Source organism: Herpailurus yagouaroundi, unplaced genomic scaffold (genome assembly GCF_014898765.1).
Source record: "Herpailurus yagouaroundi ecotype Mexico unplaced genomic scaffold, PumYag 184, whole genome shotgun sequence".
NCBI lineage: Eukaryota > Metazoa > Chordata > Mammalia > Carnivora > Felidae > Herpailurus > Herpailurus yagouaroundi.
The window spans coordinates 1329396-1344368 of NW_024412415.1; the positions used below are offsets into that span (position 1 = coordinate 1329396).

Consider the following 14973-nt stretch of genomic DNA (forward strand, 5'->3'; position numbering starts at 1 on the left):
CCTTCACCATATCTTCAGCCCAGGTGTATTAGATTTAATTTTTCTACTTCTGGGATAGACAGATTCTAGACCTTATTATTTATCTCTTGAAGACATGTTCATACTTAATATGCTATGACGCTACTTTGGGGGACTCTTGCCACATACAGTGAGCATTAGTTTTGTGTCATGTATTCATTCAACAAATATTGATTCAATCAAATCCAGATCCTGTATAGTGTAAGGGGGCCTTAAATGCCAGGTGAAGGAGTGTTTACCTAATTTAGTAGACCATGAAGAACCATGGAAGTCCTTTGAGCAGAAGGGTGATATGATCCCAGCTATGATGCAGGAAGATTAACCAGGGAGTAGAATGAAGGGTGGCAAGAGATTAAAAGAAGGAAGGTCAATTGGGGATGATTGAAACTGATGAGAACTCAAAGTGGAGCTGGAAAGAAAAGGGAAGATATGAAAAACGTTGTACAAATAGATCCACAAGGCTTAACCAACTGGCATTGAGGGAAAGAGAGGGGTCTTGGTGATTCCAAAATTTAAGGCTCAGCTGCAAGGCTCTGGATATGCTCAAACCCATTTAGGTGTGTGAGCATAGAAAGATTATTTAATCTCTCTTGGCCAATCTTTTCACTTTTAGGTGACATTAATAGTAACTATTTAACAGGGTGTTTTGAGCAACACCTATAAAGTGTTTAGCTCAATGTCTTGCACCTAGTGAAGGCTAAACAGAAATTTCCTTTATTAAGATTGGATAGCCTGTACTATGCCAACCTTCTACCATCCCCACATATAGGAGATAAGATTCAAGAAGCTCCTTCTCCCTTCAGATTATGTAGCAAGATGATGGCAGCAGTCAGAACAAAGACCCTAATTCACAGCTCTTTAGAGGGGCACACTTAGAGTGGGACAGGCCAGCACAGGTCAATTCAGCATTTAAGGATTTGACACGGACTTTACGCTTTCTCTTTCTCATATTGTATGTGCCATCAGTGACTATTGGATTCTCATGCTGCTGCATTATTGAGTGGAACTGTTTAGAAGGTGATGTCAGGATGTATCTTGGCTGTTTATCCTGTTGTGTTTTATACATTCAGGATGCCTAGAAGGCACACATGAAACTTGCTGTGGGATAGCATTTTAAAAATGAACCTAATGTACGTAGCCTACAATGAACATAAAGTCTGTTCTGAACTACCTTATATTCCCACTATGACATGTATTATCTTATTTATTTATTTAATGTTTGTTTATTTGTTTTTGAGAGAGAGAGAGACAGCATGAGCATGGGAGGGGGAGAGAGAGAGGGAGAGAGAAAATCCCAAGCCAACTCTGGCTGTCAGCACAGAATCCACCGGTTTGGGGGTGGGGGGGGGGTGGTGCTGGATCCTATGAACTGCATGATCAGGACCTGAGCTGAAATCAAAAGTCAGATGCTTAACCAAATGAGCCACCTAGGTGCCTCTGACAGGTCCTTTTAAGAAGAAAATTGTTACTATGTGACTGGATTTAAAAATAACGTTTCTTCTGGAAGAGCACAGCTACTTGATTACCTGAACCTAGAGAAGACATTTTAAGAAAGGAAAGACACAAATAGAATTAGAATATGGTACGAATGCTTAAGAATATGGTACGAATGCTTAAGAATGAAGCTTCTCAGCTTATTTGCTTTTCTAGTGAAGATTTTCAAAATCTTAATTTAGGTGTCACATGACCAAAAGCATTCTACTCCATTCTGCTGGCAAGATATTTGTTTTTTGTTTTTCTGTTTGTTTCTCTGTTTAATTAGCTGTGAAAGTCTCCAGGAACCCTTTCCTGCATTTCCAGAATATTATTATTCATTTGTTATTTTCTTTGTCGGAGGCCCTGACGATACTATCAGCCCCTTGAAAGCAGGGACTGTATGTTGTTCACATTGTTTGCTTCAGTACATATTTGGTAAGTGAAGAAAGGAATAAATTAATAGAAAAAACAATGAGTAAGTCAAGGTCTATCGTTTGCTTGTTTTGACTGTAAGTCTATGGCTTTCTTTTTCTTTTATTTTTTTAATGTTTATTTATTTTTGAGAAAGAGGGTGTGAGTGGGGGAGGGGTAGAGAGAGAGACACACACACACAGAGTCCAAAGCAGGGTCCAGACTCCGAGCTGTCAGCACACAGCCCAGCGCAGGGCTCGAACTTAGGAACTGTGAGATCATGACCTGAGCTGAAGTCGGACACTTAACTGACTGAGCCACCCAGGCACCCCTAATCTTTGTTTTTAAAGTAGAAAAGCAATGCTTGTCAACCATGTACTTAATTCAGAAGTAAGATAATCAACACAGGATGTCCACATAAGCATGATACTAGGGCAAATCCCACTAGAAATGAGAGAAGAAAGCACTCCTTTTGGGCTCTTAATTTATACATGGTCCAAAAATCTGTAAATGATAATGCCATTGAATTGAATATGACACTGAATCTCCCAGGCAGTCTGAGGGAGCAGGGGTGCCAAGTAGTCATTCATTCTGATACTCAAACTCAGACATAGGCATATGGTCGAAGTCCTATTTGTAAAACACTTTTTGTTCTAAAACATGGGCCCACCACTTCGTCTATTGGTGAATGGCCAAGATTTAATTTTTCTCTTGAGCTAAGGCCTTGGAGAGAGTGGGCTGTTGTAATCAATGGGTGATTATATGCATTGATTTCTTACATCATCTAGCCGTCTTTCTATAGGTCCCATGCGGAATGGTTTCCAGTTCACATTTGTGGGTCATATGGATAAAGGCAGGCTAGTGTCCTACAAGTAAAACCAAAGCCTCTGCCAAACAGTGATAGGAGGAAAGAGGGGAACTGATTTCCATCCAAAGCCGCAGGCTTGGGGCGCCTGGGTGGCGCAGTCGGTTAAGCGTCCGACTTCAGCCAGGTCACGATCTCGCGGTCCGTGAGTTCGAGCCCCGCGTCAGGCTCTGGGCTGATGGCTCGGAGCCTGGAGCCTGTTTCCGATTCTGTGTCTCCCTCTCTCTCTGCCCCTCCCTCGTTCATGCTCTGTCTCTCTCTGTCCCAAAAATAAATAAACGTTGAAAAAAAAAAAATCAAAGCCACAGGCTCATGATACAATCAGCAGCTCAGTGCATAGATTAACAGGTTTATTTCCATAAGTAAGGAGTCCTAGATCATGTAAAAAATGGGAAGTAGGTCCAAAAGGAATATTTAAAAACCATATAGAGCTAAATATATAAGGATATTTATTGCAGTGCATAGGAGAAAAAGAAAAGAAATACCCAAATGTCCAGTGAAAGGAGATTGGGTAAAATAAATTTCTGTATTGGGGTGCCTGGATGGCTCAGTTGGTTAAGCGTCCGATTCCAGCTCAGGTTATGCATGATCTCGTGATTCATGGGTTCAAGCCTTGTGTGGGGTCTGTGCTGACAGCTCAGAGCCTGGAGCCTGCTTCGGATTCTGTGTCTCCCTCTCTCTCTCTGTCCCTCTCCTGCTCGTGCTCCTTCTCTCTCTCAAAAATAAACTTTAAAAAGAATAAATTTCTGTATATTCTTACACATCTTTCCATAGAAATGGATATATAATCAGTTAAAAGAATGCTGTTGATATATATATGAACTGACAAAGGGCATTGACCAAAAAATATTGGAAGAGGAAAAGGCAAACAGAATAAGCAGCAAAATATGGTCTGGTATCACTATACATGTGTACTCATACATCCCTACACGTAACAATGGTAACATCAGGGAGTGGTGACATGAGATTTTTTTTCACTTTGGCACTGTACAATTCTATACTGTTTGACTGTCTTACAATGAACTTGCATAGGATTGCCAGCATTGATAACCTCTTTCCTCCTGGTGCATAAAAAACAGTACACTGGCTAGCCATTCTACATGGACAGCGTGAGCACTGTGTGTGGTCTGATCCATTGATGGGAGATAGTGGTCGCCTTTGGAAAGGGTAAGGAGGGGAAGAAAGTAACTGCAGTTAGCACATCTGTGATCTTTAGCTCATGTGCCATAATTTGAGAACATTAAATAATTTTTATTTGATTTATTTTTTATGTTTTTCGAAGTCTTAGAACAAAAGAACAGATTTTTTTTCTTTTCCTGAGAGGTGAAAACAAATTCTCATTTTAGCATGAAGCTCTCTGTTGGTCAGTTGGATATGTCCTTGGAAAGAGAGGTCAGAGTCCTGAATCAAACTGTGCCTTCAGCCAGCACTGTGACCTCAAACTGAGTCATTTAATCGCTAATCTCTGTTTCCCCACCTATTAAAGTGGATAGTAATAACCCTTTACCGTCGCATTCTTGAGTGGGGTGTTGTGAACCTTAATAAGATCATGTTAGCAAAATGCTTTGAGCTCTTTAGATGAAAGATGTAATATAAACACAAAGTCTCATTAAGATAATTATACAGTGGGTTTTTTCATACTCCAAGTTTATGTCCCAGGCTCAGTGTAGTGATGGAGGTCATTTTTTTAGGGGCAGGGAAAGAAACTGGCTTTCAAAATCTGGAAATAAAATCCCTAACACATTTTGAAGACAGCTATAATAAAAATCATTAGTTTTTAGAAATGGGAGGGCGGGTTTTGGTTTTTGAGAGCTGATTCTAAAAGTGAAAGCTAAAAAATTTTTAAGTTTCTGTATTTCATCGGAAACGTCTTTTGAAAAGCAAAGGGATCGCTTTTCCTATTCCCTGAAAGAAGACAATGAAAAGAAGCTCTCAAAGAACATCGTTGTTATTTTTTTTTAATAAAGTTTTATCATTAATATGATGATAAGGTGGTGAAACCAGTCTGGCCCACTGTGCGTAAGGAAGGTTGACTCATTAATGCGTGGTGGAGTCTCTTCCCAGGTGGCACTGTACCAGTTGGCTCCTATGATGGAGCCAGTAAAGTACATCTTTCACACATTCCTTCTTCTCAAGCTGCCCTGAGATCCATCCATCATGTTTGCCGCAGGCTCCCCGCCCTTTGGCACCATGGGTGCATGCTACTACTATAGCCCAAGACATGGACAGTCAATTCCAGTTCCCAAGATTTGGAAGTGCCGACACAGGAGGTCAGTAGCACCGGAAGAAGGTAAGCTTCAAAGCCAAAGCCCATGCTCTTGGTTGCAGGTGGGGAAAGAAGAAAGGTTTGTGTTCAAAGTAGGAAAAGTAGTGTAAATCTATTCAGATGATCAGAATTGAAATTCCTCTTTATGCAATGAATGCCTTAAATTTGCTGGTTTTAAAGGGCTCAACTATGAAAGAATTCTTGGTGAAAGGTCATTTTTTGGCATAAGACAAGTTTGTCCGGGTGTCCTCCAATTGTATCCTGCAGGACTACTGATCTCAAATTTTAAAAATCATACCATCTGAATATTAATATGTTCACTCAATTATGTTGGAAAAAACCTAAGTATTAGTGTGTTTATCCTTTTTTTTTTTTTTTTTTTTTTTTGTAAAGGAAGGCTTAAGGATAATCTTCATTAGAGAGATTATTTTCATCATAAGGGCTCTGGAGTATGAGTGTGACTAATTGTATTTTCAAAATACAAAGATTGGATACAGCTCTTCGAAGATAGATTGATGTAACCAAACGCTATATCAATATCAAGAAATATTTAATCTTCATTATTTAGCCAGAGTAGGTGAAAACACTTTGTATTTAATTTTTAGTATGGATATTAAAAAATACTCTTTGCATTTAATACCTAATATGGACATTACTAGGATGCAAGAAAGAGCAATTGTCTGATTTCTTCTTTCCTTTTCCTACAAGAACTGTCTCTCATTCCCATTAAACAAGTTTTTGTGGTAGGGAGGTAGACACTTTCTAACTTTATATTCAAATTTGATAAATTACCTAGGAAAAATAAGTTATGTAGAATAAATCGATTTCAACCTTAAGGGGACATTGACATTTTTTACTCTCCCATTTCTTTCTATTTGCTGATGCTCATTTGAAGCTATAATCTCTATCTTCCTGGCTTGTTCTAATCTTTTAGATGGACTTCTTAGCATGCCCTTGAGAATCTCTTTGTTTGGAAAGTGGGGGTCATCAATGATTCCAAACAGAGTGGATATTAAACTGTGATGAAAGTTATTAATAAAACAAATGAGAGAATTCCTTAACTTATAATTGCTTAGTGGGAACTAGTAATTAAAACAGAAGAAGCTCAAGTTTCCCATGAAAGATATTAGGCAATGAGTTAAATAATTTTAAGTTTGCAAGCTATGTTTTGAGATCTAAAAACATTTCTTAAAGAGACACATGCACACATACATTTGCTCGGGATTCATATGATTTCATTTTATGACAAAATCAGAGTCAGTTTAGAAAACATTTGTCCCTTGGGGCGCCTGGGTGGCACAGTCGGTTAAGCGTCCGACTTCAGCCAGGTCACGATCTCGCGCTCCGTGAGTTCGAGCCCCGCATCGGGCTCTGGGCTGATGGCTCAGAGCCTGGAGCCTGTTTCCGATTCTGTGTCTCCCTCTCTCTGCCCCTCCCCCATTCATCTGTGTCTCTCTCTGTCCCAAAAATAAATAAACGTTGAAAAAAAAAATTTTTAGAAAACGTTTGTCCGAATTCACAACACGTTGTATCATTATTTTGATTTGAGGAAAAGAAGATTTTCTTTCTAGGAACATAGAGGAGAGTATTATTTCCCTTCCCTACTATCCATGCCATCACCAATAATCTAGACTAGATAAAGAAGAGGCATTTGAATACAGGGTAAATCTGAATTTTATTTCTAGTTCAAACACTTAATTTGTTACATGGCCCTGAGTATGTTTTATAACCATTGTTTTGCTATAGTGGTTCTTCCTTTGGGAGGTAAAGTGTGCCCTTTCCGTCTCATCAAAATGGTACAAAAATGCTGTTTGCAGTATGGTAACTATCTCTGGTAGATAGAGGTGAAGCACATATCAGAAATTAATGTTGTTTACTTATTGGAATCACAGAACAGTTATTAACTTTAATTTCTTGTTCTCTAGACCTATTCATTTTTTGCGTGTCTATTAATTTTTGTCTCTGAAGTGAATTCGACAAATTATTGAGGTGCAAGGAACAAATATTGAGTTCAGTCCCTAGTTGAGATTTTCTAACAGCAATTGTCAAGGTTAAATAATTTGGAGGATGTGGAGGAGAAGCTATTCAGTAGCGTACCCCAGTTAAATAAGAAGACTCCAAGAAATGAATGCACCTTGTAAAACTCATGGCCCCTGTATTTCTCAAAATGCCAGTTATCAAAGTGCAACTACGGTTTCTAAAACTTCCAGATTTTAAAAATTACTCTTACATAAATGCAGGATTTCCGCATTGTCTTCTTTACAGCAGGAAATTACAAATGCTTTTGTTGTTATTGCCAGAATCTGAGGGCGTATAGCTTCCAGCCGTGGCACCTGGATTTGTTTTCATTCTCTGTCTTTTGGAGTGGGGGTTGGGCAGTGCTTAGACCTGGTGGAGGAGAGTAAGGTCTTTGCCAACATTCAATAGTTAAAACAGTTTTTCCTGTATTAATCATCCAGAAACTCTACTAGTAAAGACCTGTCCCCCTTTGACTACTGGAATATTCCCCAAATTAGATCTCTTATTTTCTCCTTGCACAATACTTACACCTCTCTCTCAATATATGTCACTCAGATGCCTGGATCTGAGGCTAAGTCTAATTTCAAGTAGAATATTCCTACGTGTTTGCAGTATCATCCGTTTGCTCAGCTTAAAGGTAGGTCATTGACTTTAGTGCCATATTTCATTGATTGTGATAGTAAAAGTCATAGCAGTAGCATCGGTGGTAATAAAAGTATTAACAACCATTTATTCAGTGCTACATAAAGTACCTTAAATATTTCATACCGTTTAATCCTCACAAAACTCTTGGGGAGTCTCTATTATCTCTGTTTTATAGACAAAGAACCTGCTCAAATGGATGTCAAGTAACCTTTCTGAATCTCCAAGGCCTATATGTTTGCCACCGTTGTATATCTTTTGTGAGAAAAAAATTCATATCTGGTATTATTTATCTTTGTAGCTTTTAACCATGTTTGGGCCTCAGTATGAATTTTCCTTCTGCAAGTGCTTTATCACAGGCAGTTTTGCTGGGAGAGGTTGGAACGGAGTGCCAAATAGTGAGCAGAAGTAATTTAATTGTGGGAAGTTGAATGCACATCTAGATTTTTCTATGTTTTGTCTTTGGGTGAAACAAGAATTAATGTGAGCCAAGGATACTTTGAAATAGCTACAGGGTTTTTCCAACCAGATGGAAAGAGAAAATTAGGCTTCCTAGTCTATAGATGAACTCCAGTGAAAAAGTTAATCTAGGTCTCCATTTTTTCCTCTGTAAAATGGGGATTCAAATGACTAGGGCTAAGGAATATCACAGGTCTAACCAAACACCAGGGACATTGCTAAAATATGGAATCCCCCCTTTTTCCTTTTTTAATGATTAGATCTCTAGTCTTCCTGTATATGCCTTTAAGGTGAGAGACTACCATCCCCATCCACCCCAAGAAAATGAACACAGCCCAGAGCCACCTGAGAAACTTAGTGTTACTGTTATTGCAAGCAGGTGTGTGAGAGACTAGTTGCAATGAATAGCAATGCAAATGAGTCTGCTGGTAGAGGGCCATATTGGAACCTGAAGTTAAGGTCTATAAAATCACCGGATCATAAAGGGTAAAGAACCAAGCAACAATGCAGAAAGGGAACTCATAAGTGGTAAAGAAAAACGTGGCCAGAAGCAGCAATACGGAAGCTGAGAATAATTTAGGGATTTGAGAGTCAAAAGTAGGAAGAGCAACAGGTGAGGAGAAACTGGTAAGCAGTTGCAGATGCGGACCTGATGCGGTGATGTCCCCAGTTGGATTTCAGGTGCTCATTGCATTGTAGCTTGTGGGAGAATCATTTGCATTTAAAAGGCAGGGGCGAGGTGCTGAGGGGGGCTGTCAAGACATCAAGTCTCTCCCACATCAAAACATTTCTAAAAAAAAAAATTGTTTTTCTGTGACTTGGGGATGAAATCCAGTCTCCTTAACAAGGCTGCACACATGTCCTTAACCACCTGGTCCTTGCCTGTCTTTTCCATAAGCAGCCCACGTTCCAGTCATATTGAAACATGTGCCATCTGTTGGGCACACATTCTTTTATGTGTACGTGTCCTTCCTGATTTGCTGAGCTAAATCATTCTTCTAATATCAATATTATGTATCTTGAGAAGTATCCCATCCCTGACCCCCCAGCCCCAACCAGTCCCCTTGGGACTGCCCTAGGTGGCTCTTCCCTTTATTCCCTTACTACTCTCCTTCACACATTTACATTCCAGGAAATGTATTTACTTCTTCATTTTCCCTATGGGATGCTGGGCTCCTTAAAGGCAAGGACTTGTCTTGGTTATTCTTTGTATTACGTGACTCAGTGCCTCGCACACTAGGTGCTTAATCAGTGTTTTGACTGAATGAATGAAGTTTTGATGACCTTGTAAATATTACTTGTTAAATCAATACACTGATCATGCATTGAATTAAAGATGGGCACAGGTCACATACCTTCCCAGCTATGTTCAGTGACCTGAACCCTGAATTTTTCAGTGGCTGGTTGACCATTAACTATAGAGATGTTTGCATCTTTTCAATCAAACATGGATAGGTGAAGTCAGGGAGAAAAATGAGATAATTTCTGGAAGTCAAAGATCTTAACATTTATCAGGGAAAGTAGGATTGTTTTCTTTCTTTTAATTTTGGTACTTTATGGGCATGGGGGGGGTGCCTTCATTCGTTCAAGTGATGAGAAATACAGGCTTTATGGTTCAAGGAAGAGATGGTAGCGACCATTCCTTTTTATTTAGTGGCTGTGCCCAAGAAAGGAACATTGTTGATCATGTGGCAGGGGAAGGAAATCTTAAGTGCTTTGTTCATGAGGCAAGGAGAGACTCACGTTTGCGTGGTGTTCTTGGGGTGTACACAAACAAGCGGCCGGATGACTCAAATGGTTGAGCCCACAGTGACTTGTTCCAGAAAAGGAACAGATGTGACAGAGGCGGGCTTCTGGGAATCCAGTGACTGCACACTACATATCCAACTCTGTCGTGAAAATTTCTTTGCAAACATTCAGATTTTAATTTCTGTGTATTTATATTTAGGTTCAGGAAGTGAGAGGCCAATTATTGCTTCTTATATCACTGAAGTTAAACTCTTTGGAGAGTCCTGGGCTGCTTAATTTTTCCTCGTTGGACAAACAGGGCTCACAGGAGTAATACCCCACAGGCCTGGACTGAGCAGAGGGTGTAGAGCCCCTGTCCTCACTTGCCCCAGATAAAGGCCAGACAGCAGCCATGGGGTCCTATGGAACCTCGAGGTCAGAGTAGTCGCAGAGGGAAACCAGGTTGATCTTCTGAACCAAACTATGTAAAGAGCAGGAACGTAGGAAAGAAGTAAGAAGCCAGTTTAGGAGACCATGTATGGAGAGCTGACAAGGGAGGATCTTGACTTGGACTTGGGGGAGCTGAACCTGGGGAAGTTCATGTACTAAAGAGTAGGCAGTTGGCTGTTTATCTGGTTTACCACCCTTACAGGTAAAAAGCATGAGGAGAGTAATCAAAGGGACAGTAGAAGCAGTTTTTAGTCAGGAGTTTATTATTACAGTAAGTTCTGCTTTGAAATGTGGTGGTACCTCAGGGACCTGAACTATAATAGGGGGGTAGTCCAGAAGGAATCAGGGCTGGAGGAACTGACCTGGCCATGGGGCTGGCTCTTTAGGGGGAGCACCAAAAATCCCATACACAGTGGTCAGAGCGATGCAGTAAATCTGTGCTTGCTTGTAGCTGGTAGTATCATCCAAGGGGCTCCTGTAAGAGTGGGGAGAGTAGGAACAGAATGGAGACAGTGGTACTATTGAAATTGGGGTGTGGGGTGGATGTAAAGGAAGGTGCCTCCGTGTATAGACACAGGGTGATTTTTCCGTTTTCTGCAGGAGCCCAGGTATAGACTGGAGCATGACCACAAAAGTTGGGTAAAGAAAGAAAGTATAGAACAAAATCCACTGAAATAGTATAATAGTCACCCCTGAATATGGGGACTATGGCTGACTGTTTTTTCTTTAACTTGTAGATATTTTCTAAATCTTCAATATAAGCAAATTCTAACTTAATGAAGAATAAAACAACATTTTTTTTAAAAAAAATTTAATGTTTGGGGCGCCTGGGTGGCGCAGTCGGTTAAGCGTCCGACTTCAACCAGGTCACGATCTCACGGTCCGTGAGTTCGAGCCCCGCGTCGGGCTCTGGGCTGATGGCTCGGAGCCTGGAGCCTGTTTCTGATTCTGTGTCTCCCTCTCTCTCTGCCCCTCGCCCGTTCATGCTCTGTCTCTCTCTGTCCCAAAAATAAATAAACGTTGAAAAAAAAAATTAAAAAAAAAATTTAATGTTTATTTATTTTTGAGAGAGACAGAGTGAGACAAAGTGAGAGTGGGGAGGGGCAGAGAGAGGGAGACGCAGAATCTGAAACAGGCTCCAGGCTCCAAGCTGTCAGCACAGAGCCCGACGCGGGGCTCAAAGTCATAAACTGTGAGATCATGACCTGAGCTGAAGTCAGTCACTTAACTGACTGAGCCACCCAGGCACCCCTAAAACAATATTTTTTTAACCAGAAAATAGTTTATTAATTCATTTCTTTAAATTGAAGTATAGCTGACATATAGTATTATATTAGTTTCAGGTGTACAACATAGTGATTTGACAATTATGAGCGTTTCAAAGTGCTCACCATGATAAATGTGGTTACCGTCTGTCACCAGAGTTATTACAGTATTGATTATCTTCCCTATGCTGTACTTTTCATCCCTGTGATTTATTTATTTTATAACTAGAAATGTGTACTTATAAAAGAAAAATATTTTAATGTTTACTTATTTTTGAGATGGAGAGAGAGAGAACATGAGCAGGGGAGGGGCAGAGAGAAAGGGAGACACGGAATCCGAAGCAAGCTCCAGGCACTGAGCTGTCAGCACAGAGCCCCACGCAGGGCTCAAACCCACAAACTGCAAGATCATGACCTAAGCCAAAGTCAGATGCTTAACCAACTGAGCCACCCAGGAGCCTCTACAAATGTGTACTTCTTAATCCCTTTCACCTGTTTTACCCATCTCCCCATTCCACTGTTTTCTGGGAGTCATATTTGTTCTCTATATTTATGAGTCTATTTCTATTTGGGTTTTTTTGTTTGTTTTTTGCTGTTGTTTGTTGGTTTGTTCATTTATTTTGTTTTTTTAATTTTTTTTTTGCATGTTTATATACTTTTGAGAGAGAGAAAGTGAGAATGTGAGTTGGGGGGAGGGGAGAGAGAGGGAGACACAGAATCCAAAGCAGGCTCCAGAATCTGAGCTGTCAGCACAGAGCCCAAGATGGGGTTCGAACCCATGACCCATGAGATCATGACCTGAGCTGAAGTCAGACTCTTAATCGACTGAGCCATCCAGGCACCCCCTTTTGTTTTGTTTTTTAGATTACATATAAAAGTGAAATCATATGATATTTGCCTTTCTTTGTCTAACTTACCTCAAAATAATATCCTCTAGGTGCATCCACGTCATTGCAAATGGCAAGATTTCATTCTTTTTTATGGCTGAGTAATATTCCATCGTGTATATATACATACCACATCTTCTTTATCCACTTACCTATCAATAGACAGTTAGGTTGGTTCCATATTTTGGCTGTTGTAAATAATGCAGCAGTGAACATAGGGGTGCATGTATCTTTTTGAATTAGTGTAAAACAATACACTTTTAAAAAGGTAGATTGGAGGGATCTTAAATTACACTGGCTTCATGGAGCGCCTGGGTGTCTCAGTCAGTTAAGCATCTAACTTCAGCTCAGGTCATGATCTCACTGTGAGTTTAAGCCTGCGTTGGGCTCTGTGCTGACACCTCAGAGCCTGCAGCCTGATTCGGATTCTGTGTCTCCCTCTCTCTCTCTGCCCCTCTTCTGCTCGCTCTCTCTCTCTCTCTCTCAAAAATAAATAAACATTAAAAAAACATTTTCAAGTTCCACTGGCTTCAGAGTTTTGCTTCATTTTTATTAACTACTAATGAAAAGGATAAGATGCTTGGATAGTTCAAAGCAATAGATGATTCAAACTTTGTAGTGGCCCTAAGTTACAAATGCACAGGAGTACTCATTTTGTTTAACTCCTGTGTGGACGTTGACTGAACCCCGTGTCCAGGAGCCTGCTGTCCTGTGGAGAAGCATATGTCAGAAAGTAAGTAATCCATGAACAAATGATCGCACGATACACAGGTCGAGCTTTGGGAGTGAGGCATCCAACTTACACCAATAAATTTGAAACATAATGTACATACATGCCTTGGGGGTATTAAACATTTTGATTACACTTTGCCTGTAAAGATTTTGTTTCTTCACCCCTGTACACTCTGCGGCACCATGAAAAAATAAAGCCATTTTCTCTATTGTCAAAGTGCCTAATAACAAAGGTTTCATTAGCGCCTCTCTGCCTTTAACTTGTTCCTTGGACACCTACAGTGCTGAGGGCAGCTGTAATGTGGAGACTAAACCTTTCTGACAATAAAAACACAGTAGCTGTAGCCCTCGGGATTTGTATCCTTCTGCTCTGAATGCCCTTCCTTTTTTGCCATCTTCACTCATCACTTCCCAGCAAACCACATTCATGGCATCTGTCTGTATACTCCTAGTACTTAAGTATTAATTATTATGCTATTACTTAACTTATAGGTAAAAGCTCTAGGAGAACAAGGACAATATCTTAAACTTGTGTTGATTGAGAAGCAATGACTGTTACCACGTACTTGATCAGTACTAGGGAAAAAATACCAGATGTACAGGTAGAACATGTGCCAGTCACTTAATGAACTGGAGTTTGATTTTTTTTTATTTAATTAATTTTTGGGGAGAGTGGGCATGAGCGGGGGGTGGGGGGGCAGAGAGCGGGGGGAGGGGGGGATAGAGGATCCAAAGCTGGCTCTGTGCTGACAGGCTGATGGCAGCATGCCAGATACAGGGCTCAGACTCACGAACCGTGAGATCATGACCTGAGGCTAAGTTGGACGCTCAACTACTGAGCCACCCAGCTGCCCCATGAACTGGAGTTTTTGTAACCACCTTGTTGCCTCTGATATCATCAGAGTGGTTTTTTTGTGTGTGATAGAATTTAAATTAACACTGGTACCTGAAATTCTTCCCCACATGTAGCCAGTGCTCTTTCATTAGGCATCTCCAGGGAACCTTTTCATTTTATTGGATTGCTCTGCTTACTACTGGTTTAAGGAGTAATAACAAATTCTTTTTTTTTTTTAATTAAAAGGATCATATAAGAAAACTACTGCAGAAAACAAAAAGATGACAATAAAAATCTTCCATAATCCAATTCTTTTCACAGAGATATGTATTTTAAATGACTAAGGTTATTTGCTTTTTTATATACTTCATATCTATCTAGGATTTTTTTCAAACTTTTTATATTTCTAAATGATCTCACTAACTACAGCTTTATACTTTTAATGGTTGATAATATTCTGTCATGCAGATGAATCATAATACCAAATCCATTTTTAGACATTTAAATTGTTTTCAAGTTGAAACTAATAGAAAGTACTGTGGTTCATCTTTAATCATGTAGCTTTTTGTTTTTATTAAATAATTTCTTTAAATGTGTAGAAATACAGGGTGCCTGGGTGGTTAAGGATCAGTTAGTTAAGGATCTGACTCTTGGTTTTGGCTCGGTTCATGATCTCACGGTTCATGAGATTAAGCCTTACGTTGATCTGTCCCGTGCTATCAGCACAGAGCCTGCTTGGGATTCTCTCTCTCCCTCTCTCTCTCTCTGACCCACCCCTGCTCACATTCTGTCTCACTCTGTCTCAAAATAAATAAATAGACTTTAAAAAATTGTAGAAATATAAGAAGTAAAAAGATACAAATACTTTGTCTGTGCTGCTTTTTTTTCCAAAAAGTTATACCAATATATAATATTACCAA

The 14973-nt window shown here is 39.9% G+C and overlaps 1 protein-coding gene across 5 annotated transcripts in view; it reads left to right on the forward strand.

The window, feature by feature from the left end:
• FMN1 (formin 1) overlaps positions 1-14973 on the forward strand; it is a 435508-nt gene that overhangs the window by 79843 nt on the left and 340692 nt on the right. Inside the window, exon 1 of one of the 5 annotated variants that reach the window (XM_040492214.1) lies at positions 4828-5060. The exons of the other annotated variants lie outside the window; for them this stretch is intronic. Coding sequence (XP_040348148.1) covers positions 4928-5060 — 133 coding nt within the window. The 5' untranslated portion in view covers positions 4828-4927. Of the gene's footprint in view, positions 1-4827; positions 5061-14973 lie in introns of those variants that run through there. 5 annotated transcript variants of the gene reach the window in all.